Consider the following 26,310-nt stretch of genomic DNA (forward strand, 5'->3'; position numbering starts at 1 on the left):
CCTAATAGCACTCTCAAAATCATGGAGATTTTGGTCGCAAGCAACTAAAAAGAAGTTGGTAGCTCCAACACAACAAGTTAAACCAAAGGGAGTCTAACCAAAGCGACTGGAGAAAGAGACCACCAGGAAAAGCCGTCCTGTGTTCAGATCAACATGAAAGAATGGCCTCAAAAAATGGCCCCTGAAAAGGCAGCCAAAATTTATTATCATTTATCTGACTGTGAAGCAATTTAGAAGCGTCAGAAACAACAGAACAATCACCAGCAGCTAGTGGAAAATAACATATGATACCAACAAAAGCACAGAGCTCAACAGACAAGTAAGTGAAAATGACAATTAAAGACAGCCCCACTTGGGGAGGTGGCTCACACCTATAATCCCCACTTTCAGGGGGATTATAATCCCAGCACTTGCGAGGCCAAGGCGGGTGGACTGCCTGAGCTCAGGAGTTCAAGACCAGCTTGAGCTACAGCAAGATGTCATCTCTAAAAATAGCCAGGCGCTGTGATGAGCACCTGTAGTCCCAGCTCCTCAGGAGGCTGAGGCAAGAGGATTACTTGAGCCCAAAAGTTTGACACTGCTGTGAGCTATGACACCATTGCACTCTTCTGAGGGCGACAATGTGAGACTCTATCTCAAAAAAAGAAAAAAAAAAAAAAAAAAGATAAAAGACAGCCCCACTATAATACCTGTCATTCTAGGGTAATTGTGCCCATGTCCAAGGCTGCACTCTCTCTGATGTAAGACATCAGGTACTTCACACTGCAAGATACAAAACTTCACGGGCGGCGCCTGTGGCTCAGCGGGTAGGGCGCCAGTCCCATATGCCGGAGGTGGCGGGTTCAAACCCAGCCCCGGCCAAATTAAAAAAAAAAAAAAAAAAAAAACTTCACTGAAACTAGCGAACAACAAACCCCAGAAGATAAGGGATCAATGTCTAGAGATGCTACAATGTATTATACAAGACCCAGTCCCTCTTCCCAATTATGATATGCAATAAATAAAAGTAACCCACACACAGGACAAGAAATGAGGCAACAGAAGTTGTCTGCATGAGGGCCAAGATGTCAGTCTTAACAAAGACTTCAGTGCAGTCATCAAGATTGATTGCTGCACTAGAAAAAAATTATTTTTCCCCAGAGCCATGGTGTTTTATTATTAAAATAGAATAAAATCTTCAAAAACAGAATGATCCTAAAACATACATCAATAAAAAATATAAAAATTTGAAAATCAGTAATATAAAAAATACTGTAAATTTTGAAAAATAATTCATAAAGGTAAAGTATTTTTCTTGACTTGTTAGGCTTAAGTATAATTTAAACATAAACAAATAGAAAAACAAAATTTACTTCTATTAATTTAACCCACATTTTAAAAATTAAATTGCCTCACCGGGCGTTGTGGCAGGTACCTGCAGTCCCAACTACTCAGGAGGCTGAGGCAAGAGGATTTCTTGAGCCCAAGATTTTGAGGTTGCTGTAAGCTATGACGCCATGGCCTTGTATCCAGGTCGACAGAGTGAGACTCTGTGTCTCAAAAAAAGAAAAAAAAAAAAAAAAGCCAAAATTGCCGGTATTAACTCTAACAAGAAGAACATCAATAAGCAAGATTTTCACAACCCAACTGCAAGATTTTGCCCATGGAGCCACCCATCACAAAACATGGAAGATCAAGAGACATGAGTTTTATATGCTTCATGACACCCCCAGGCTCAAAACTAGTGTGAGTTAAATACAACTCACATGGTAATTAATGTATTAAAAATCAGTTCAATAATTTAAGAAAACCATTTGATGACAGTGTCCCACCAAATACCCAAATGAACATTTTAGAGTTAACAAGTAAACTAAAATATTCACAAGAGAGATCCAAAAGATATGTGAACTAGAAGAACTAGAACTAGGTAAATCTGAAGATACAACTGGGAGCTATGCATTTCAAACAGAAAAATGAATAAATGTAAACAAGGTTTCAGAAAAATGTGGAACAAACACTATTAAAGGAACAAACATATTAATGTAGTGGGAGTATGAGTAAAGGAGAGGAAGGAACAGAATATTATTTGTAGAAATAATGGCTAAAAACTCCCCAAATTTGATGGAAAACATCAATCTACATATCCAAAGAAGTTCGACAAACTCAAAGTAGGGAATCATGCCCTCCAAAGGTGTTCATGCCCAGAAACATCACAGCAAAAATGTTAAAAGATAAAGACAAAAAGAAACTCAGGAAAGCACTAAGAGCAAAGTGACTTGTCACAACTGATTTCTGAGAAATAATGGCAATCCAAAAGCTCTGAAATGACATTAAAAATGCTGAAAGAAAAAAATGTCAAGGAGGAATTTTATACCAGCAAACTGTTTTTCAAAAAAAGTAAAATATCTGAATTATAAATATATGAACCTATCAAGAGAGCCCCAAAATAAATGAAACAAAAACTGAGAGAATTGAAGAAATAGTCAATTCCACAATAATACACCCAAGACTTTAATGACCTATTTCAATAATGGATACAACAACTAGACACAAGATCAAATCAACAGGAGGCTTTAAAACATAAAAAACAGGCCAGGCACAGTGGCTCAAGCTTGTAATCCTAGCGCCCTAGAAGGCCAAGGCGGGTAGACTGCTTAAGCTCACGAGTTTGAGACCAGCCTGAGCAACACTGAGACTGTGTCTACTAAAAATAGAAAAACTGATGCAAGGGTATCACTTGAGCCCAAGAGCTGGAGGCTGCTGTGAGCTATGATGATGCCATGGCACTTTACCAAGGGCAACAACTTGAGATTCTGTCTCCAAAAAAAAAAAAAAAAAAAAAAAAGTTTTATGTCTTTTTTACATAAAAAATAAAATAAAAATATAAACTAGATCTGACAGACATAGAATGCTCAACAACAGCAAAATACACATTTTTCTCAAGTGCTAATGGAATATTCTCTAGGGTAATGATATGCTAGGTCATAATTAAGCCTTAATAAATTTAAAAGGACTGAAAGGTACGAAGTATGTCCTTTAAGTATAACAGAAAAAAATTAAAACTAATGGCAAAATACAATGTGAGAAACTCACAAGCATGTGGAAATTAAACAACACTCTTCTAAATAATCAGTGGGTTAAAAAAAAATCAGAAAGGCATCTAAAAACTAGAAAGAGATGAACAAACTAAACCAAAAACAGAGGAGATAATAAAAGATGAGAAAAAAAATAAGTAAACTAGACGAGAGAACTATAAAAGGGTTTTTAAAAAATTTATTATCTAAAAAGATAAATCAACAAGGTTGAAGCTAAAAGGGGGGGAAGGAGGGAAGTAAACTCAGAAAATATTAAAATTAGGAAAGAAATACAGCATATTACTACCAAGCTTACCATAGGAATAATATGCACAACTGAATGCTAGCAAATTAAGTAACTAGAGTAAATGAACAAATTCCTGGAAAGTCACAAACTATCAAAATTGATTTAGGAAGAAACAGATAATCTGAATAAACCTGTAAGAAGTAAACAGATTGCATTAGTAATTTTAAACCTTCCCATAGAGAAAATTCTAAACCCAGAGGGCTTCACTGGTGAATTCCATCAGTTAAAAGAAAAATTAACATTGACTCTTCTTAAAATCTTCCAAAATACAGAAGCACTTGGGACACTGCCTAATTCATGAGGCCATTATTACCCTGGTAATAACACCAAACATGTCATAAAAATGAAAATTACAGATTGACACATCTTATGAAAACAGAAACAAAAAAAGCCCCAACAAAATACTGTACTGGAAAAACAAATAGAGCAAAATATAATAGGGATTGTATAATACCTCCACGTGGGACTTCACCCAGGAATGCAAGACTTGTTCAATATCCAAAAGTCGGATAATGTAATACATCATATTAAGGGAAGGACAAAAACTTCAAAAGATGCAAAAAAAGCATTTGAAAAAGATTCAATAGCCTTCATGATAAAAGAAGTCAACAAACTAGAAGCAGAAGAAAATTTCAAACTGATAAAGGTATCCATGAAAACAATCATAGCTAATATCACGCTTAATGGAGAAAATATGAATGCCTTTCTAACATCAGAAACAAGACAAGCCTGTTCAATCTTGCAACTTCTCTTCAGCTTTTTACTAAGATTCTAGCCAGAACAATTAGGGAAGAAAATGAAACAGAGAACATATACATTGGAAAGGAAGAAGTGAAACTACCTCTAACTGAAGATGACATAATCTCGTTTAAGCAAATCCTCATGAAGCCACTAAAAACCGTTAGATAACAGTTTAATAACAGATTAGATTTCAATAATGATAATAATGTATTTATAATAAACAAGTTCAAGGTTGCAGGGTGCAAAATCAATAGGCAGAAAGTAATTGTATTTCTATTCAGCCATGAACAAATCAAAAATGAAATTAAGAAAATAATTCCATTCCTGAAACAACAAAGAATAAAATACTTAGGAATAAGTTTAACAAAAGATGTACAAAACATATACACTTAAAACTATAAAACAAGGCTGGGCACAGTGGCTTACATCTGTAACCCTAGCATGTTGGGAGCCAATGTCAGAAGATCACCTGAGGCCAGGAGTTCAAAACCAGTTTCAACAACACTGTGAGATGCCCATCTCTACAAAAAGTACAAAACATAGCCAGCCATGGCGGTATGCCTGTAATCCAGCTACTCAGAAGGCTGAGGCAGAATGATCATTTGAGCTGAGGAGTTTTGAATATGAGCTATGATAACACCACTGCACTCTAGTGCAAACAGACAGACCCTAACTCAGGGAGTGGGGGATGGGACCCTACAAAACATTGTTGAAAGAAATGAAAAGAATGAAATGGACAGACATCCTGTGTTCATATATAAGAAAACCAAAGAGGGCAACACTCCCCAAACTGATCTAGTTCAATACAATTCCTGTCAAAGTTCCACCTGGCTTCTTTGCAGAAAATGACATGGTAATCCTAAAATTTATATAGAATCAAGGGACACAAACTAATCAAAACAATCCTGAAAAAGAACAGAGTTGGATTCTCATTTCTTGTTTTAGAAATTGCTGACTACTATGGCTCAGTCGGTAAGGCGCCGGCCCCATATACCGAGGGTGGCGGGTTCAAACCCAGCCCCGGCCAAACTGCAACCAAAAAATAGCCAGGCATTGTGGCAGGCGCCTGTAGTCCCAGCTGCTCGGGAGGCTGAGGCAAGAGAATCGCTTAAGCCCAGGAGTTGGAGGTTGCTGTGAGCTGTGTGAGGCCATGGCCCTCTACCGAGGGCCATAGGGTGAGACTCTGTCTCTACCAAAAAAAAAAAAAAAAAGAAGAAATTGCTGACTACAATCAAGACACACTGACATAACGGATAGTCACATGGATCAATGAAACAGAAAGTTCAGAAAGAAAACCTCAAATTTACAGTAAATTCATTTTAGACAAGGGTTCCAAGATAATCCAATAGAGGAATTTGGTTTTTTAATAAATACAGAGCTCTAATCCTTGCCCCCCCCTTTTTTACTAAAATCATTCCTTTACATAATCCATACACAAATTTTAGTCTAGCAACATATAAAATCTAGAAAAGCATATTAATGATAAAGATAAGCAGCAAAACTATGGGGAAGAGGATATGCATTTGTTCAACAAACATGTTTTAGGTACCAGTTACAGTAACAACTAGACAATGACATACTATCCAAGAAATGAATGATTGATACAAGCTAAATTAAAAAACTTAGGTTCGGCAAAAGTCAGACACAAAAAAATGCATTCTCTATAATTTCATTTGTTCAAACACCGAAAAAACCCACCTAACGGGCACAATGTAGGAGTGGGCATACGGCACACCTCCTAAGTGAAGAAGGGCTCAGCTACAACACCAACTCTACCCTAACAAATACAAACAGTGTAACCTAATTGTACCTTTATATCAACCTGAAATTTTAAAATAATAATAAAAAAGACAAGTCAAAAGTTATAACCAAAAAGGATTAACTGTAACAATATATAAGTAACTCTAATACGTCAAAGGAAAAAATAAACCAAAATGAAAAACAGGCAACAATATAAATAGAAAATGTACAGAAGACAAAACCAAACAGCAAATAATCATGAGGAACAATATTTCTTTCACCTTCCTGGTAAATCAGAGAGAGCAACATCTCTCCTCAAAGAAATTCTAAAAATAAAAGGTAAATAATTTTGGACTCATTATTTTGACTATGAATAGTTGGCAAAAATTATGAAAATAAAAAGATTTTCTTGTATATACTGGAGAATATTTAAATTGACCACTTTTCAAGCAATCTGAAATATCAAGTTGATATTTCACCTACTGTTATGAATCAAATAGTTACATTCCCCCAAATCTATATGTTGAATCCCTAATTTCCAATGTGATGGCACTTGGAGGTATAGCCTTTGCCAAAAATTAGGGTCCTGATGGTCAGAATGGGATTAGTGCCCTCACAAGAAGAAGCCTGAGAGCTCGCTTACCCTCTTTCTACCACATGAGGATACCAGAACCCAACATGCTGGCATTATAATCCCTGATTTTCAGTCCTCTGGCCTGTGAGAAATACATTGTTATTTAAGTCAAAAACAAATTAATTCTTTTTAAACAAACGAATAAATAATCCTTGACAAAATTAATTTAAAAATAAGAATGGTATTAGTTCCTGTGGCTACTAAAATGGAAAATAACGGGCCCTGGTTGGGCTCTCACCCTGGATCCACACTGAAAAATAAGTCTACCCGTGACTTGACAGTGAACACTTCTCTGAGTACGCTAGAACAAGAATGACAGTAATGGAAAAAATGGGGCTGTGAAGTCAAAGACGGAGCTTCAGAACTGAGTCACCAGCTTACAGGACTTTTAAAACGCTAGAAGAAGCTTTATTTACTCAACTGTAAAATGGGAAGCATTTAACTAACTTTGTATAACAATTGTGAAGAGTATATGTGCAAAAAAGATCATTTTACTCAAAGCAAAAACTAAAGTCCTTACGGTGGTTTAAGGAAGTCTTTCTTTCTGTATCCGTCTACCATTCTCTGTTCCCACTACACTGGACCCACAAAAACGTCCTTGCAATTTTTAAATCATACAACAGACATCAAGAATAGTCCTCTTGCAGAGCATTTGCTCTGAATTGTCCCTTCCTGAAACTCCTTTCTTTGAAGGATACGCAGGGAAGGCTCCCTCACCACAGGCTCACTCCACAAGGGGAGATCAGTGAGTAGGAAAGGGCTTCCCTGATCAGCCCATTTCTATCTGCACTCTGTACATACTCCAAACTCCCCAGGTTTCCTTTTCTCCACAGCCTTAGCACTAACTGCCATATCATGTGTTGACTTATTTTTTTTTTTTAATTTTGTGCACTGCTACTTTATCATAGAGCAGTGCATGGCGCATAATAGGAGTTAAATAAGTATTTACCAAAGAAGAAATGAAAAACATACATAAACTAACTAATGCAGTACCTCCTAAACGTTACTTGTTTTTGCCTACTTCCCATAAGCAAACCACTCATTATTTTCAAATACCTACATCCATAAATATCAAAGTGATTTTGAAGTCCTCTAAACAGCATGAACTTCAGAAAATAGTGAAAATACAATCTGATTTTAGCATTTACATCTCAGCAACATTTTTAGTGTTAATATAGCAAATTAAATTAGGGGGAAATTCTTTTAATGTTAGTTTATCCAGTTTAAACCACCATGATCAATTTTGGCATGGTACTTCTACATATCAGACGATCTCATATTTCTGTGATATGATTTATGTTGTCCCCCCAAAAGTATAGACTAATGCTTGGAAGGAGAACAGAAACAACATTCTAAACCATTAACACTCTTTATTTTTTTCTTCCATTTTTTTTTTAATTGTTGGGGATTCACTGAGGGTACAATAAGCCAGGTTACACTGATTGCATTTGTTAGGTAAAGTCCCTCTTAACAATCATGTCTTGCCCTCAGAAGGTGTAACACACACCAAAGCCCCACCCCTCTCCCTTCTTCCCTCTCTCTGCTTTTCCTCCCACCCTCCATGACCTTAATTGTCATAAACTGTCCTATCAAAATTGAGTACATAGGATTCATGCTTCTCCATTCTTGTGATGCTTTACTAAGAATAATGTCTTCCACTTCCATCCAGGTTAATAAGAAGGATGTAAAGTCTCCATTTTTTTTAATAGCTGAATAGTATTCCATGGTATACATATACTGCAGCTTGTTAATCCATTCCTGGGTTGGTGGGCATTTAGGCTGTTTCCACATTTTGGCGATTGTAAATTGAGCTGCAATAAACAGTCTGGTACAAGTGACCTTATGATAAAAGGATTTTTTTCCTTCTGGGTAGATGCCCAGTAATGGGATTGCAGAATCAAATGGGAAGTCTAGCTTGAGTGCTTTGAGGTTTCTCCATACTTCCTTCCAGAAAGGTTGTACTAGTTTGTAGTCCCACCAGCAGGGTAAAAGTGTTCCCTTCTCTCCACATCCAGGCCAGCATCTGCAGTTTTGAGATTTTGTGTGTGGGTTAGATGGTATCCCAGGGTGGTTTTGATTTGCATTTCTCTAATATATAGAGATGATGAACACTTTTTTATATGTTTGTTAGCCCATTTGTCTGTCTTCTTTAGAGAAGGTTCTATTCATGTCTCTTGCCCATTGAAATATAAGATTGTTGGGTTTTTCATGTGGATTAATTTGAGTTCTCTATAGATCCTAGTTATCAAGCTTTTGTCTGATTCAAAATATGCAAATATCCTTTCCCATTGTGTAGGTTGTCTCTTTGCTTTGGTTGTTGTCTCCTTGGCTGTACAGAAGCTTTTCAGTTTAATGAAGTCCCATTTGTTTATTTTTGTTGTTGTTGCAATTGCCATGGCAGTCTTCTTCATGAAGTCTTTCCCCAGGCCAATATCTTCCAGTGTTTTTCCTTTGCTTTCTTTGAGGATTTTTATTGTTTCATGCCTTAAATTTAAGTCCTTTATCCATCTTGAATCAATTTTTGTGAGTGGGGAAAGGTGTGGGTCCAGTTTCAGTCTTTTACATGTGGATATCCAGTTCTCCCAACACCATTTATTGAATAGGGAGTCTTTCCCCCAAGGTATGTTCTTATACTTAGAGAATCCCAAAGACTCAACCACAAGACTCCTAGAAGTCATCAAAAAATATAGTAATGTTTCAGGATATAAAATCAATGTCCACAAGTCAGCAGCTTTTGTATACACCAATAACAGTCAAGATGAGAAACTAATTAAGGACACAACTCCCTTCACCATAGTTTCAAAGAAAATGAAATACCTAGGAATATACCTAACGAAGGAGGTGAAGGACCTCTATAAAGAAAATTATGAAATCCTCAGAAAGGAAATAGCAGAGGATTTTAACAAATGGAAGAACACACCATGCTCATGGATGGGCAGAATCAACATGGTTAAAATGTCTGTACTTCCCAAAGCAATCTACCTTTTCAATGCCATTCCTATCAAAATACCAACATCGTACTTCCAAGATTTGGAAAAAATGATTCTGCGTTTTGTATGGAACCAGAAAAAAACGCGTATATTCTTAGTAACAAAAATAAAGCTGGGGGCATCAGCATACCAGATTTTAGTCTGTACTACAAAGCCATAGTGGTCAAGACAGCATGGTACTGGCACAAAAATAGAGACATAGACACTTGGAATCAAATAGAAAACCAAGAAATGAAACTAACATCTTATAACCACCTAATCTTCCATAAACCAAACACTTTTTATTTTTATTCTTTTTATAAAATATGTAAAATAGAAGTGATCAATTTAAAAGATCGGAAAAACCAAAAAATAAAAAAAAATTGTAAATAATCAGTTTACACCTTCTGAACCTGTAACAATTTTTTTATGCAACCTTATTCAGTATACAAGTCACACACAGATGGTGAGAAGGCACATGGGCAGAACCTTGCTGAAATGATAGAGTACTAATAAGTATTAAAAGCTCTGGAAAACCACCTTTCATGCATTCAACAAACATTTGTTAGGTTCTATGCAAGTTTTCACATACACATTAATGAACAAGATAGATTTGGTCCCTACTCATGATCTAGTGATGGAATTAAAGAATTTTTTTAATATAATGGCCTATTACAACAGATGCCATGGGAGAAGGGACCTACTTAAAAAAAGGGTAGCGGGGACATGCTTCTCTGAGAGGTATATTATATGTATACTGCAGACAGTGCTAATATTGTCATTTACTCCTTCTAGTCTATGAGGTAAGTATCAGAATGATACCTATTCTTTCAGGAGGACATCAAGGCTTGAAAAGTAATATGGCTAAGGACATAGCAATTGGCTAAGCATTGGAGCTACTTACGTCCCAAATTTATATACTATGAAATAATTATCCTTGTAGAAATATTTTCTAAAAAAAAAAAAAAAAAATCAAACATACAAACAAAAATTCAGGTACAAAAATGTTACAAAAAAGGGACATTATCAAAATAAACTGAAATGTTCAATAATAAGACATCATTAATTTGGTTACGCTCTGGCCATTAGGAATTCTGTTTTGGGTAAATATTATTCACCATTGGAAAATACAATGTAAAATTGTTTTTTTCCAATGCAGGTTACAATTTGTGAGTGGCTTTCCCTGTTTTTATTATACTTTTGTGCATTTTTAAATTTTTCACATCACTTTGTATTACTTCATTGATCAGAGAGAAAACAAGGACTGGAGACCTTACGAACACACCCACAAAAGAAATGATAACTAATGTTTGCCTTGGGTTAATAGTTCTCTAGACTGTAGGACTGAAGTGATTTTTATTTTCTTCTTTTCTTCATCTTTATTTTCTACCTTTTCTATGACAAAGGCATGTTTACCATAGGCCTCCTGCAGCACAGGCCTTCACATTTTATTTGCTTCATATAAAAATTCAAAAACCGGGGCGGCACCTGTGGCTCAGTCGGTAAGGCGCCGGTCCCATATACCGAGGGTGGCGGGTTCAAACCCGGCCCCGGCTGAACTGCAACAAAAAAATAGCCAGGCGTTGTGGCGGGCGCCTGTAGTCCCAGCTGCTCGGGAGGCTGAGGCAGGAGAATTGCTTAAGCCCAGGAGTTGGAGGTTGCTGTGAGCTGTGTGAGGCCACGGCACTCTACCGAGGGCCATAAAGTGAGACTCTGTCTCTACAAAAAAAAAAAAAAAATTCAAAAACCAACACCTCCATGGTATGCTGCAATAATATACACTTATACACAAGAATCAAAAATTGCAAATTAGATAAGTTATCAGGAAATCATCTCTGTTGCTAAAAAACTTCCCTTTAAAAACATTCACCTCAGAATTCCTTGAGTTGAAGCTACTTAAGCTTCTCAAATCATAAATTTGAGTAAAATGTTAGAAATCAAAGGAACTTGATTTTTTGAGTCAATTGATAAATAAAAAATAGGTTTTGAAATGCTATTAAAACTGACAGAAACAAGGCGACGCCTGTGGCTCAAGTAGTAAGGCACCGGCTCCATATATCAGAGCTAGCGGGTTCAAACTCGGCCCTGGCCAAAAACCTCAAAAAAAAACCTGACAGAAGCAAAAATACACCTTTGCCACCTGTTGACACTTTAGCATGCACATTATCTGTCGAAGGTTGGCATATACAATCAAAATAAAAGCCATATTAATCACATGCGTTACAATACAGATTATTATGAATAATGAACTTTGCAATTACTTCTAGGTAATTCCAATGAATTAAGTATAAAGCCTTTGATATCAAGGCTTTAAGTATAAAGTATAAAGCCTTTAATTGTCTAAATACACTAAAAAGTTAATCTTCTTCTTAGAATAAACACAATGAACATAACTGAATACCTGATGCCTGAGCATACTGCTGTGTCTGGCAATCATTATCAAAAATACCAAATCATAAAGGGGTATATCTTCCCCAGGATCTGTAGGTCTCCTCGAAGTTTATTTTATAAGCTTTATATTACGAGTTTTGCGGGGTTTCTTGAGAGACAACATCTCCCTATTTTGCCTAGGGTGGTCTCAAGTGACCATCCTGGTCACCCTGAATTCCTGGCCTCAAGTGACTCTGCTGCCTCAGACTCCTGAGCTGCTGAGACTACACATACCATCCATCACACCCAGCTAAATAGGAGTTTTAGACATGTGTTCCTTTTGTTCAATTTTAAACTATTTGCCTTAGTTAATGTGAAAAAATGGAAGCGCAAACTGACATTATTTAGGGTAACAGATTCCAGTTCCTAAAATGTTAGTACGTTTTTAGAACAGTATTTCACTTGAAAGCAGGTTTTCATTATCAGCTTAAGATTAAATTATCAACAGACCTAACAAATCCTTAATATCAGTAAATATATTTTACACGGATGACAAGTAAAAGCAGTACCTTTTTAAAACTTCAATGCACCACAACCATTTTCCAAATTCATTACTCCAGGATTCACTTTCCTTATTTTGCTACTGCAGCTTCTCAGTACTATTCTGCTCTCCTTATATGGTATTTACTTTTAATGCTTCAAAAGGCTCAGTACTCATAAGAGATCTGACAAATTTAGGGAGAAAAGAACAGTGTATTCATACACATAACATGCCCAAGAAGACACAATAGTTTCAAACTACTACACTGTTATTCTCAGTACTCTAATTATAAATTACACATAAATTTCAATAAGTGGGCACAATGTTTACAAAAATATGCTTGTCTAACAATGATAAAGAGAAAGCAGGCAAATACAGTTACAAAAAAATGCAGTAACCCAAAGAATACTCATCATCTTGTACTCTTAAAGAAGGAATGATGCTAAGTAAATTTCCTTTCTATACACATAGAAAGTATCAAGACCTCCTATAATGAACACAGCAGAATTATTTCTCACTGCAACAACTTCTTCAAACTCCCTTCTCCCAAAAGTTCACTATGCCAGATATTTAATTAAATAAATATGCACACAGGGCAAAGATGAATGCAGTAGCATCACAAGGCAAAATGAATGAATGAACCAATCACATGATTTAAGAAACTACCATAGCCCATCACCATCTAAGGTTTCACTATCCGCAGTAACTACTGCCAATTTCAGTCTAAAAATACGAAATAGAAAACTACAAAAACAAGTAATTTGTAAGTTTTAAATTGAGCATCATTCTGAGTAACATGATGAAATCTCTCCCCATCTTTCTCCAACCTGCCTGGAACATGATATTCATGTTATATATGCTATATCCACCCCCTAGTTACTTTAGTAACCTTCCAGGTTAGGTTATCAAATCAACAGATCACAAAAAAAAAAAAAGGGGGTGAATATGGTAGAAAAAGTTATTTGAAAGACCAAACACATAACTTTCACTGCAATATATTATATTGCTACAGATAACTCTTTAATACTCAAGTTGTAAATGGTAGCCACAGGTCTGTCTGACTCTTAACCCATCAGACTTAACCCATTTAGCAAATGAATTATTAAATGCCTATTATGTGCCCTGCCAAGTGCTAGAGACAGAGCAATGCTAACATTTATTTATATTACTCAAAATACTGCATATCATATTTCAAAATTTAGAATGTTATCTAAACAAAATTCCTGGTAGGAAAAATATGTCTAGACTCTAAGAGCTAGTCTGGACTCTTGTTTATATTTGCAAATTTGATACAAAAAAGAGCATAGTACGCTCCTTAAAATAAATTGTGGCTAATTCTCATATGCATCAGAAGAAGCTCATCTTTAGCATACCAAGTGTCACTTCAAGAAAAAACGGAAAAAACACAAAAAAAAACAAACAGCAACAACAACCCTCCCTCCCTAAGAATCTTTACTCCTTACTTCAGCCCTACTAGGTAGGTAGTGTTATTTATCCACATTTTTCAAATGAGAAAACTGAAGTTTAGGGAAGATAAGTCACAGAGCTAATTAAAAGCAGTAGAATGGTAATTCTAGTTCAGGTTGGCTAGCTCCAGGGACTTAAAAGGCATCATGCAAAATTCCAGCACGATGTTAACTCTATTTAACAGGAGCTACCCTGTTTCCCCGAAAATAAGACATCCTCCGAAAATAAGACCTACTTACAGGAAAGATGAGACGTCCCCTGAAAATAAGACCCTACCGCATCTTTGGGAGCACACCTTAAAATAAGACACTGTCTTATTTTCGGGGAAACAGGGTAGTATAATTGGCTCCATTTTCTTCAATCAAATATGAACTAAACAAGTGGGGAGAAGTAGCTCATGCCTGTAATCCTGGCACTCTCTGAGGCCAAGGTAGGTGGATCCCTTGAGCTCAGGAGTTCCAGACCAGTCTGAGCAAGAGTCAGACCCTGTCTCTACTAAAAACAGAAAAAATCAGCCAGGCGTGCTGGTGGGCACCTGTAGTCCCAGCTACTTGGGAGGCTGAATTAAGAGGATCAACTGCTTAAGCCCCAGAGTTTGAGATTGCTGTGAGTTATGACGATGCCATGGCACTCTACCCAGGGCAACAAAGAGTGAGACTCTCTCTAAAAAATAAAAACATCTCTGGAAGACACAAACTACTGAGTTTCAAAGTCAGTCATACAGTTCTGAACTAAAAATCTTGCTAATATGAATACAAAATACTCAATTTGTCAAATAGAGAAAAAATAATCTTTTATAAAATTTCACAAATAGGCCGGGCGTGGTGGCTCACGCCTGTAATCCTAGCACTCTGGGAGGCCGAGGTGGGTGGACTGCCCTGAGCTCAGAGGTTCGAGACAAGCCTGAGCCAGAGTGAGACCCCATCTCTACAAAAAAAAGCTGGGCGTTGTGGCGGGCACCTGTAGTCCCAGACACTTGGGAGGCTGAGGCAAGAGAGTCACTTAAGCCCAGGAGTTGGAGGTTGCTGTGAGCTATGATGTCACAGCGCACTACCAAGGGCCACAAAGTGAGGCTCTGTCTCAATAAAAAAATGAACAAATAAATAAAAGAAAAAAATAAAATTAAAAAAATTCAAACTAAGACAACTGAAAGCCAATTGAAAGCAAAATTCCAAAAAATAAAAAAAAGTTCACAAATATACTATACTATTAAGCTTGTAACTAATTAAGCAACAACCCTGGAATCTAAAATTTCCTCTGCAAAAATCTGCTTATCACTTCCACTGTTAAAAAAATGCTTAACAACTTTCTCATCATGTTAGAGATAAGACCTCTGCTGTCATTGTGGCTACTTCATTCCTTCCACTAACTTCTACAGGATCCCAGAACTCCACCAAAAGCTCCAGAGGATTACTTTCCCATTCTCCAAATCCAGCATACTCTCCCAGGCTTTATGCATTGGCGATTCTCCCCTCTCCTATCTAGTGTATCCCCATCACCCTTCAGAAACCAGTTCAAGTATCAGCTCCTTGCAACCAGCTCATTAACTCCCTAAATGCAGCTGCTCCATTGTAGCATGTTTCCCCAGCATCACAAAAACTCACCTTTAGGAACTGTTCAGTCCAAGTGTAATAACACACAGTAGCATTTATTGGACTGTACAAGGAAATCTAAATCATTACTAATTGATTTCTAAGAACAATCTATCTAAAACTTTGCAAAACTAAAAATTCTTCAGAGTTTTCATTATTCTAAATAAACACACAAATTAAGGAAAGTTTAAGTTTGCTTTCCTATATAATTTTCCAATACTACAGACAGACTCTTAATTTTACCAGATCTAGAAAATATTTTCAAGGTCCCTTATTGAAAAATCATCTCTCCTCCCTAAGTGCTTCTATAAAACTCATTACAGAATTACTGGGTCTACCAAGACATTTTCAGCAGTTGAAAAACAAGGATCATGCTTTAAATCATCTCTTTTCCTCTTTATTATTTACACCCATTTTTATGTAGAAGGCACTAAGTAATTGTTTATGAAATGTATTGTCTTCAAATAGGCAAAATTTGACCCCATCTCAGAGCCTTCTATTCCCTCTGCCTAGAAAATAATTTACCCAAATTTCTGTATGGCTTCCTCCTTTTCCCCTTTCTGCACAAATGATTATTCCTACAGAAAAAGGTCTTCTGTCAGCCTTATTTAAAATAATTTCTCTTCTTCCATCCCTAACCAACTACCTGAACCCTTACCCCCTTTATTTTCTTCATAGCTGTCGCCACTGTCTGAAAGTACGTTTAGTTGTTTTCTTGTTTACTGTCTTTCTCTTCCTCCATAAAGTTAGGTTGATGAAGGTGGAGATGTGTCTTGATCACCATCATATATACCCAGTACCTATAACAATGTCTAGCAGAGACGAAACACTCAAATTACTAAAGGATTTAGTTGAAAACATCTAGAGTGCTAATATCCGACCCATATAGCCTAAATTTTTAAATTTAATTTAAATGATTTCTATCCAAATACCCCTCAGAAACAAGTAAATTCTATGGATTTTGCATCTACAGAGAGAAGTCTTAACTTTTTAAATACAAAAAAATTTAGGGTTAGAAGTGACTTTAATATCCAAGTTTCCAGAGTTTTCAAACTATGCTCTGAAATACTTTAGTATTCACCAATTTATGCCTTACAAATTCCCCAAAGGTGCATTATACTTGTTTTACATATATACATCTTTTTTAGGATGGGTGATACACACACATACACACACACACGCACACAATGCATCATATACCAAACAAAAACACTTTAGAGACTATCTCAGCTGCCAAATTAACTAGTTTTGCTGTGGACGTCAAAGTTTGGCCTAACATTACCTATGAATATACCTGTAATTTCTCATAAATGTGCACAGATTAGAAAGGCTGTAACTATTACTTTTTTTCTAATTTCAAGCTAAACACGGTCACTCACATAAAATCACAAAAACCATATCCCTAACACACTGCTTTGTGCACTACTAAATCAAGGCAAAGCTAAAGGCATACCTGCCCAGTATATGATCTTCACAGAATAGCTGTGCATATGCAAGTAAAATATAGTTATGATATATTGTGACCTACTCTCATGTAAGTTTTTAGTGTTTCTAATGAGTATTGATAATTTCATAAAATTCGAGTAGCTGCTGGATACTACCAGAAAGTCAAGCGTGAAACAAAAATTTCCTACCACTGCTTGTCTTTCAAACTTCTCTATTTAAATATCCTGATGGGCAAAATGACCAGATGAAAACAGAAGCAAATCTTCCATATATACCATTTAATTTGATAAATCAAGATTTTCTTTATAGAGTAGCACAAAAATTAATGAGAAAAAAATCAGACTCCAAGTCCACTCTAAGAATGAAAATGTCCTTCATGATTCCCAACTTCTAATGTTCATATTGAATAAAACAGCTTGATTATTCTGGTTTATAAATGTAAATATTAAATTTAAACTTATTTTAAAAGTTAACATCAAAATGGCAACCATATAAAATTGAAATAATGTTTATAAATAAGTGTTCTTTGCAAGCTGTAAAGTATTTTAAAAAACCTATGCCAAAAACTTAGATTCCTTTGAATTGTACAGTAAACTTAATATCACTATGCCACTCATCTACGAAAAACTCTTACAAGTAGAAAACCAAATACAAAATTTGTGTACAGAGTAAACCCTATCATTCACAATGTAAAAAGAACACAATAGTACCTTCTACATAAGGACACAAAACCAAACATTTTTCTCCCAAACACATTGTATTACATAATCAGTCATTACATTTTGTCCAGATGCTGATACAAAATGGAGTTATGCTTCAACATCTGAATATAAATGGAAAACTGGTATGCTGATATGTTCAGAAAAAAGCACATCTACTCATTGTTACCTAAATTACCAGGACACATAATTTCCTCTTACTTATTTTAACATTTCTTGGCATAGTAAAAATTTACTAAGTGTGCATTTTTAATCTACTCTCACATAAGAAACATTTTCATTCAGTAAAAGCAGAGAAGGGATTGGTGTCCTGAATATTGGATCAAATTGCCTTTTTAAAAATACACAGTCTCTGTATCTTTAGTACCTCTTAGCTATTAAAAGTCTCCAGAAAATACATAGGCAACTAAGACATAAGATTTCTAAATTCAAACATTAGGATGTCTATTAAATGCAATTCTGGGAGTCATTTACTGCATTTTGATTTTTACATCTCTAAAATGGTCATAAACTGAATCACAATCTCTTAGCCAAACCTTTAAAGATAAAGCTGGGACTTTAATAACCATAACATGTCTCAAATTTAGAGTTTTTCAGAAAGGCAAAATAGTGTACGTATATACCACATATGACATAACACCCACTAGAGTGGTCCATGGCAATACCTGTAATCAAACTCGTTAACATTTCTATATAAAAATGTTGGAAAATTAGGTGAAGAGGGATAGGAATAACAATCATAGTTTAAGAGGAATAATTTGAGCTGGCATTTTCCACCTCACTTACTTAAAAAAAAAAAATCAGTTTCAGAGTTAGGGATTTGGAACCTCCAATAAAGACATTAAATCACTTCCTTTAATTTCCATAAAAACAACAGTATCCAAACTAGAGAACTCCTACTTTACACTAACCTTTGGGCCAGACACTATGAAGTAAAGAGAAAAAAAACAAAACAAAAACCCCAAACACAGAATTTAACTTCAAAAGGCACAAATCTAATAGGAGCTCATGGTTAAGTATTGGTACATTAGCTTATAAACACAAATTCAAAATATCTGCTTCAACTAATGACCACAGCATGCAAAATACAGCAAGAAATATAAACCTACATTTTCTGTCAAAAGCAGAACAGGGTATAAATCACTCTATTACACTAACATTTTTCCCTTAATTCCATACTAATGCCACATCCAAGTCTCTAAGAAACTAGTTACCTATTTTCCCATAAGTAATTAAAACACAAAACTATAAGAAAGGATTAGGGAAATGAGAGAATTCAGGATGCCCTTCTCACACCTTTTCCAGTTTGTTTCTGATCTGTAGATTGGGAAGCAGAGCATTGTCACAGCACTAAGTGTCAAATGACAGTTTAATACATATTATTAAGTATTATGCACTACAGAAGGCACCAAAAACGCACATAAAAACAAGACAGAGCCCTACCTCTCAGGCTTGAAATTTACAATACAGTGGGACATGTTCAATAACAGAAGTTTAAAGAATAAAAACCATAGAGCAGAAGGATTTGGGGAGTGAGGAAATGTTTCATGAAGAAAGTGACACCAGAGAAGAGTTTTGACGAATAAGAAGTATATCAAGCAACAGAAAGTGATAGTTACAATAAATCCTCCCTCACACAAACACACACACCCACACGTACACAACACACAAGAAGAAAAGGAAAACTTTCAGGGTAAGTGGCAAATATGCCCCAGATATCTAAGTATACCTCTCTCTCTCTCTCTTTTTTTTTTTTTTTTTTTTGAGACAGAGTCTCACTTTGTTGCCCTCTGTAAAGAGTTCTCGCCTCACAGCTCACAGCAACCTCACACTCTTGGGCTCGAGCGATTCTCTTGCCTCAACCTCCCAAGTAGCTGGGACTTGAGACACCCACCACAATGCCCGGCTATTTTTAGAGGTGGGGTCTCGCTCTGGCTTGGGCTGGTCTGGAACCCATGAGCTCAGGCGATCAACCTGCCTGGGCCTTCCAGAGTGCTAGGATTACAGCCATGAGCCATTGCACCTGGCCTTAGATATCTGACTATATCTCAATGGATTTAGATCACAAGTCTAAGTATATACAATATAAAAGTGTCCAGAAAAGGAAAAATTTCTATTTTTTCTAGATAATTCACTTTGTTGTATTTCCATGTCATATAAGCCATGAGTTCTTGCCAAAAAATAAACACTATAAACCATCTTATTACTTCATGATGCAGCACACCCCCAAGTGATTATACCAAGACATTTGCGCCTGGATTTCAGAAAACAAGCTGTCAGAAAACACAGTAAGAATTCTATGTCCAGGTCAGACCTAATAGATTAATAGACAAGGTAAATAAATGAACAAGCTGTATCAGCATGAGTTGAATTTTAAAATAGAAATCAAAGGATGCCACACAGAAAAACTAAAGAACAAAAATAAATGTCATTTAAACTGAAGGATTCAATAACAGAACCAGAGTAAAAATTATAATTTTAAAAACTTAAAACCCTACTTTTCATTCTATTTCTTTTCAAAGGCAAACTTTCTGCAATAGATAGTATTTCAGTACAGCTCTTTTCAAAATCATCCTTAATAAGATCAGTCACCTGTATGTATCATCAATCAGAATAGCTCCTATCATAGCACTTGCTTCCTTGCTTATACTGTATACAATTCCATTCAAATATTACAGTACAACTCACATTAACTCTGCCCTCTAAAACTGCCCTACTCTAGCTAGAAACTAAGATCTTTTGATTCCTTGTGTTTTAAAATCCACTAAAGATTCAAGTAATGAATAAAATCTTAAATATTTAGAGTATCCTTTCCTAAGACTTTATCACTATTTGCGTAGGTAGTCCTTAAACATCATTCAAGCAAGCACATGGGATCCTTAGAGTTTGCTTTTAAACATATGACCATAACATAATGAATTTTTTTCTACGGATAAAATGTTCAAGACAATTAAAAAATACCATTATCATTTTACATTGCTTTTAAAGAGAAAAAAAACTTTATTTTTTAACTAATTAATGTCACCTCCTTATATGTGTGAAGTATAGATTTTTTTTCTCTGTATTGTAAGAAAATCTTATACAGCAAATTTGTTACTAAAAAGGTAAAACTTTCACTTCTTACAGATTGTGGAAAAATTTGTAATGATCTTTTAAAATACAAGTACTTTTAATACTAATTATACTAAAGATATAAAAACCAGAACTGAGTCAGAACCTCATAAACTGAAGTATTCATTTACTTTTAAACAAAGAATTTTCAGGTTATAACTAATCGTAAAGCATATCTGAAAAAATCAAAAACGAAACATTCAAAGTTATAAAACAAAAATGAAGGTAATTAGTTCCTTTAGGGAAGTATATCATCCTGAATTTTACTTTTTCAGGATGATATACTTTCTCAAAGGCAGGCAGTATAAATCACTCACACATGCATTTTGCCCTCATTCTTCCACCATACAAATTTAAACTGATGTATTATAGAAACTAAAAGTTTTTAAAAGCAGTATTTTGTTGCTTGGTTAAACTAACAGAGATCAGATTAAGTTACAAATATCTCTAGACCATATAGAACCTGTGGCTCAGTGAGTAGGGCGCCGGCCCCATATGCCGAGGGTGGTGGGTTCAAGCCCAGCCCCGGCCAAAACTGCAACAAAAAAATAGCCGGGCGCTGTGGCGGGCGCCTGTAGTCCCAGCTGCTCGGGAGGCTGAGGCAAGAGAATCGCGTAAGCCCAAGAGTTAGAGGTTGCTGTGAGCCGTGTGACACCACGGCACTCTACCCGAGGGCGGTACAGTGAGACTCTGTCTCTACAAAAAAAAAAATGATTCTGCCAACTAATTATGTTTACATTATTTGCATTGAAGAAGTGCTAATTAAGATGCAAAAAAAAAAAGTAAAGTATTTTCTCACTTCCTAAATAAAACAGAAAGTATTCACAGAAATCACAATTCAAGCCCTCAGAAAAAATGAGAAGAAATTGCCTGTTTAAAATTAAATGAGGATCTTCCAATATCAAGAAAGTGGATGGGATGGAGTGGACAATGTTTTATTTACTTATTTTGTATTTGTTTTCCTTCAGATTTACTATTACAAAAACTACAAACTAAGCACAAGTCCAACATACAGTGCTTACCAATCAATGAAATTGGCCTATTAGAAACATTTCAATTAAAGTTTAAAGACTAACCATTTGAATGTAGCCATTTAACCATTTCAGACCCAGTTGATTTTTAATCCTTTCAATCTGGGATAAAGTTACCTTCCAAAACTGCAAAGAGATGTATTTATTGACGTTTGGGAAAGAACTGTAGTCAAATATACCAAGCATTCCCAAACCCAACATTAACCTGGTAAGTTAATAGACACTTTCAAATTTCTATCCCACCCCTCTACCCCGTATTTTATTATTTCCACTTACGATGCATTGAAAGCCAAATTTAGAATTACACTTAACGATTCCAGAGCTCTAAAAATCCCTAATATCAAGCATGACAACAATGTGTTTAACTTTAAACATTAAATTCAAGTATGGCCTCCCCGTTAACAGATTTTCTTAACCGAGAACTTTTCACTATCAGTGTGCCTAATTATTAGGAACTGTCCAGATGATTTCACCACGAATTTTATTAAAATGAAAAAAAATACGGAGCAGTCTCTCGATTTTGAAAAGTGAAGATGTCTCCTAGTACTCGAAGGAAGTTGATGTCTGGGTTCCTTTCCAGAAGGTAGTACCCGTATGTAAGACTTTGGTCAAGACCGTACCCATGGGCCTGGAATAAATGCTAATTCTAAAACCTTGAAAATGATTTTATAAAAATGAACGGGGAAAAAAACCCGCTTTCGCTAAGGACCTAAACAGTTACCAAGATTTAGAGGCTTTTTCCTGTAAAGACAACAGTGCCTCAATTTAATAACTACGGGGGCCTCTTCTAACCGACTTATTTCTTCTGTGAAACTTTTAAGCGAGACCTAAGACAGCAAAAGGTGGAGGCCTCGGCGGAAGTAGAAACCTAGGACTTACAACTTCACAGGGAGAAGCGTCTCTGGTTCCTCTGCCGCCCCAAGACCATCTGGACTCAAGTCTAGGACAACACGGAAGCTTCACCCTCCAGGTGCGATAGCAGAGGCAGCATCATAGTTGCACTCCTTCTCCCTCCACCTTCGGTATCCCAGGGCCTGGAGGCTCCTGAGGCCCGTTAGCCAGTCCAGTGTCCCCGATATTACACTTACACACACAAACAGAAACACACAAGTGGAAGACAATGTGCGTGTAGTGGAGAATGTGAAAAGCAAGAGACCGCAGCAGCAGCTGGGAAGGCGGCAGAGCCTCTAAAGCGGGCCTGGGATCTTCGGCCACCGCCGCCGCCGCCGCCGCCGCCTGCTCTTCTTCCCCAGGAAACAGCGCGGCGGCAGCGGCTCCTCCGCGCTGGCGGGAGCCTGGCGAAGCAGAGCCTGGGGAAAGCTCTGCCGCCCGCTGATGGGAGCCGGCCTACCACCTAGAGCTGCCGCTGCAGCGGCCCAAGTACAGCGACGCTTTACGTCCCGTCCACCACCACCCCCATACACACCCCCTCCCTCCCTCCTCCACCGCCGCCACCCCCCCTCCCCGCCCGCTCCGCTCTCTCGATTGGAGCCGAGACAAAAGCAACGGGAAGCGGCGGGCCGGGACGCTGCCCGCGGACCTCGGGAGCCACCGGACCGGCCCCAAGGCATTCCCTCGCCTTGCGGGGACTCCGAATCCGCCGCCCTCGCCGCGCGCCCCGCTGCCAGACTTCCGAAAATTTGCCAAAAACTCACCGCATGAATTTTCTCGTTCCGCGGATCCAAGATGGCGACGTATCCACCGCGGAGGCTGCTGGGAGCAAGACCTTTACCCTCTGACCCCCGCCGTGACCCCCGTCGCTCCGGCTTCCCTCAAGACGGCGGCGGCGGAAGGTGGGAGCGGCGATTGTCTGGCAGGCAGGGTAGAGGTGGGTAGGCTCGCTCCTCACCTCCGTCTCTACGGCTCCACGTGTCTCTTACCGACTTACAGGGAAGCTCGGGCCTTCTCCGCGGCCGTTACGGCGAATGGGGCCTCTGGGGCCGACGCCGTTTCCAGGGGCCAGGTTGCTTCGTGCAGGGCTCGGGCCCTGGGTCCGAGGGGGACCATGGGGGCCTAGGGCGAGGAACAGTGAGGTGGCGTCGGTCTACCCTGACCCGGGACGCAGAGCGTGTTCGTGTTTGTGTTGGACACTCGGCTCTCGCACGTCGCCGCCTCCCTTTCCCGGTCTCCCTCCTTCCCTCTTCCCCTCCTCCCCTCCTGGCTCCCACCACCTGGAGCAAATCGGAACCCTGCAAACTCCCGGGCTCCAGCAAATCGGAACCCTGCAAACTCCGGGGCTCCAGCAAATCGGACCCCTGCAAACTCCGGGGTTCCAGCAAATCGGACCCCTGCAAACTCCGGGGCTCCAGCAAATCGGACCCCTGCAAACTCCCGGGCTCCAACAAATCGGAACCCTGCAAACTCCGGGGCTCCAGCAAATCGGACCCCTGCAAACTCTGGCACTCGTGCGAGCGCTTCCCGGACCGTCAGCGCGTCACCTCCACCTCCTGAGTGAGTTCCCCTCTGCTGAAACCGTTGGTGTTTTCTACTAACCCCTTTTCTCTTTTTTAAGCTGATGGGAGGAAGTAAATAATGGTTTTTAAAGTACTATTGTGTGAACTTGGACTAGCCAACCTAGCTTTACAGCACTTTCTCCAGCTCCCACTTTGTAGTGGACCATGTACGCTTGAGTGACCAACTTGGCCATCTGTGAGACCTTTTGAAATTGTAATGGCTTCGGTGGAAACCCGAAGGAGTGATGGTCTCTGCTTTCTAGAACAATATTTAAGTTATTAAGTATGAAATGTCCGATTTCCTTAGGTACTAAGTTTGACAGTATTTCTTATATTTCACTGTACACACGTCTTGTTTATTTTTATTGGCAAGGTATCCCCTCATTCTTTCAAGTGCACGCTTTGGCTTGTAATTATCTTTTAAATTTTTTAATAGCAATTTTTTGTGAAGCCTGGATAACTTAAGAATTAGAGTCATTATTTAATATGAGTTTTGTCGCGAAATAATGCGGCACAGATAGCAGGAAATACCAAGGAAATGTGTGGGAAGGATGTGGCTGATGAACACAGTATGTAGATGATTTGAGAAGTTCTATTCTGTTGATTTTCATCTTGAAAATGAGCCACTATGGCTACCTGAGACCAGGGGGGATCATGGTTAGCTGAAAGCTGTAGTGGAAGTGAATCCATGTCAAACTCATGAATTAGCAGTAACGTTTGATGTTACTTTTTCAACTTTTTCAATGTATTGAACATTTACAAATAAATCATAAAGGTAAAAGAAGCTGGGTAGCTGGTTCTACATGAAATTAAATGTGTGTCAGAAGAGAAATCTTCTCGAAGGTTGCCTTTCTTTGCTGTTGAGACATAAAAGTGAACCATTTCTATACCATATTGTTAGTGTGATGAAAAATAGATTATATTTTTACAGTCACAAGCGTTGGGCACAACATTTGGATAAAGATGACATAATGCCAAAACAGTACCAAACCCAATATTCATCAAAAAAAGCTAATGGTGTCTGGTGATCCAGCATTGATATTATCCCCTACAGCTTCAGGAAACCTGGTCAGTCAGTTACACGGAGGATCTCCTGCAACCAATTGGATGAAATGGTGAGGATGCTTGCAATGAAGCAGCCCCAGTAGATAGAGATAGGCCACACTTCTTACAGGCAAAGCTAGATGACATGTAGCACAAACAATGCTGCCCAAACTATAGAAGCTGGACTTGGAAACTCTCTGTCATCTCCTGTATTCTTCATTTCTTGCCCTGAGTGGCTACCACTTCTTTCAGGCTTTGGACGCTTTTTCCTGTAAATTTCACTTCTCAAGCTGTGGAAAACACCTTTTGCAACTGTTGCCGTTACCCTCTGGGCTTCTTTGCTACCGGCATAAACAAGCTACCATTACAGTGGTACACCTGTGTTGATAGTTGATAGTTTAGGCACGTACTTTGATTAATTGTACAGCTTCTTGTTGGAGATAAACTAAACTTTTGATTTGAAATCGGACATTTCATATTCAATAACCTAAAGTCATTCAAAGTGAAATTAAACTTGTTTCTTCTTTATTCCTTTGTATATCCATAAACTCTTCACTTGTTTTGTATTCAGTATCTTGAACCTAAAGAGCCTCTCTCTCTGCATGTACGTTTTAAAATTGTTTCATAATATGAAAATTTTCATTTCTATCTGATAACATTGATTAATTAAGGTAAAATTAATTTGAATTAAATAAAATTTCTACTTCCCTTGGTTGTTTATTTTCCTCCCCCCTCCCAAATCACTGCACTCCAATTTATCATTGTGACTCCAATTTATCATTGAAGGCCAAAAGCAAGAAATAGCAAGAAAAATGAGTATAAAATAAAAGGTAACTCACGTTTTAATGTAAAATGTGTTTTGATTTATCAGCAGATATCAGCGAATTTATTTAAACCCCAAATGTTGTTGGTGTGGCTCATAGAAAATATTTGGCCTTATTATTCATTTCATTAAACATTCTGCTTCACTGTGTTGTTTATTTTTACTGCAGGAAAATCCAAAGAACAACAAATATATACCTTTATGTCCTTCCTTCCCTTTCTCCTCCCATTTCCTAGCCAGTTCCTTTCTGCCTCTTCTGCTTTCTCATG

General features: G+C 37.6%; 1 protein-coding gene across 3 annotated transcripts in view; it reads right to left on the bottom strand.

The window, feature by feature from the left end:
- Positions 1–23,410, bottom strand: part of CNOT2 (CCR4-NOT transcription complex subunit 2) — a 112,730-nt gene extending 89,320 nt beyond the window's left edge. Inside the window, exon 1 of one of the 3 annotated variants that reach the window (XM_053582860.1) lies at positions 23,377–23,410. Coding sequence is in view for 1 of the 3 variants with exons in the window: in XM_053582858.1 (XP_053438833.1) it covers positions 23,377–23,381 (5 nt within the window). In the remaining 2 variants the exon portion in view is untranslated. Of the gene's footprint in view, positions 1–22,600; positions 23,097–23,376 lie in introns of those variants that run through there. The other 2 variants (XM_053582858.1, XM_053582859.1) reach the window with 2 other exon arrangements.
- Between the last annotated feature and the right edge of the window lie 2,900 nt (positions 23,411–26,310).

This window comes from Nycticebus coucang, chromosome 3 (genome assembly GCF_027406575.1).
Source record: "Nycticebus coucang isolate mNycCou1 chromosome 3, mNycCou1.pri, whole genome shotgun sequence".
NCBI classification, from domain to species: Eukaryota; Metazoa; Chordata; class Mammalia; order Primates; family Lorisidae; genus Nycticebus; species Nycticebus coucang.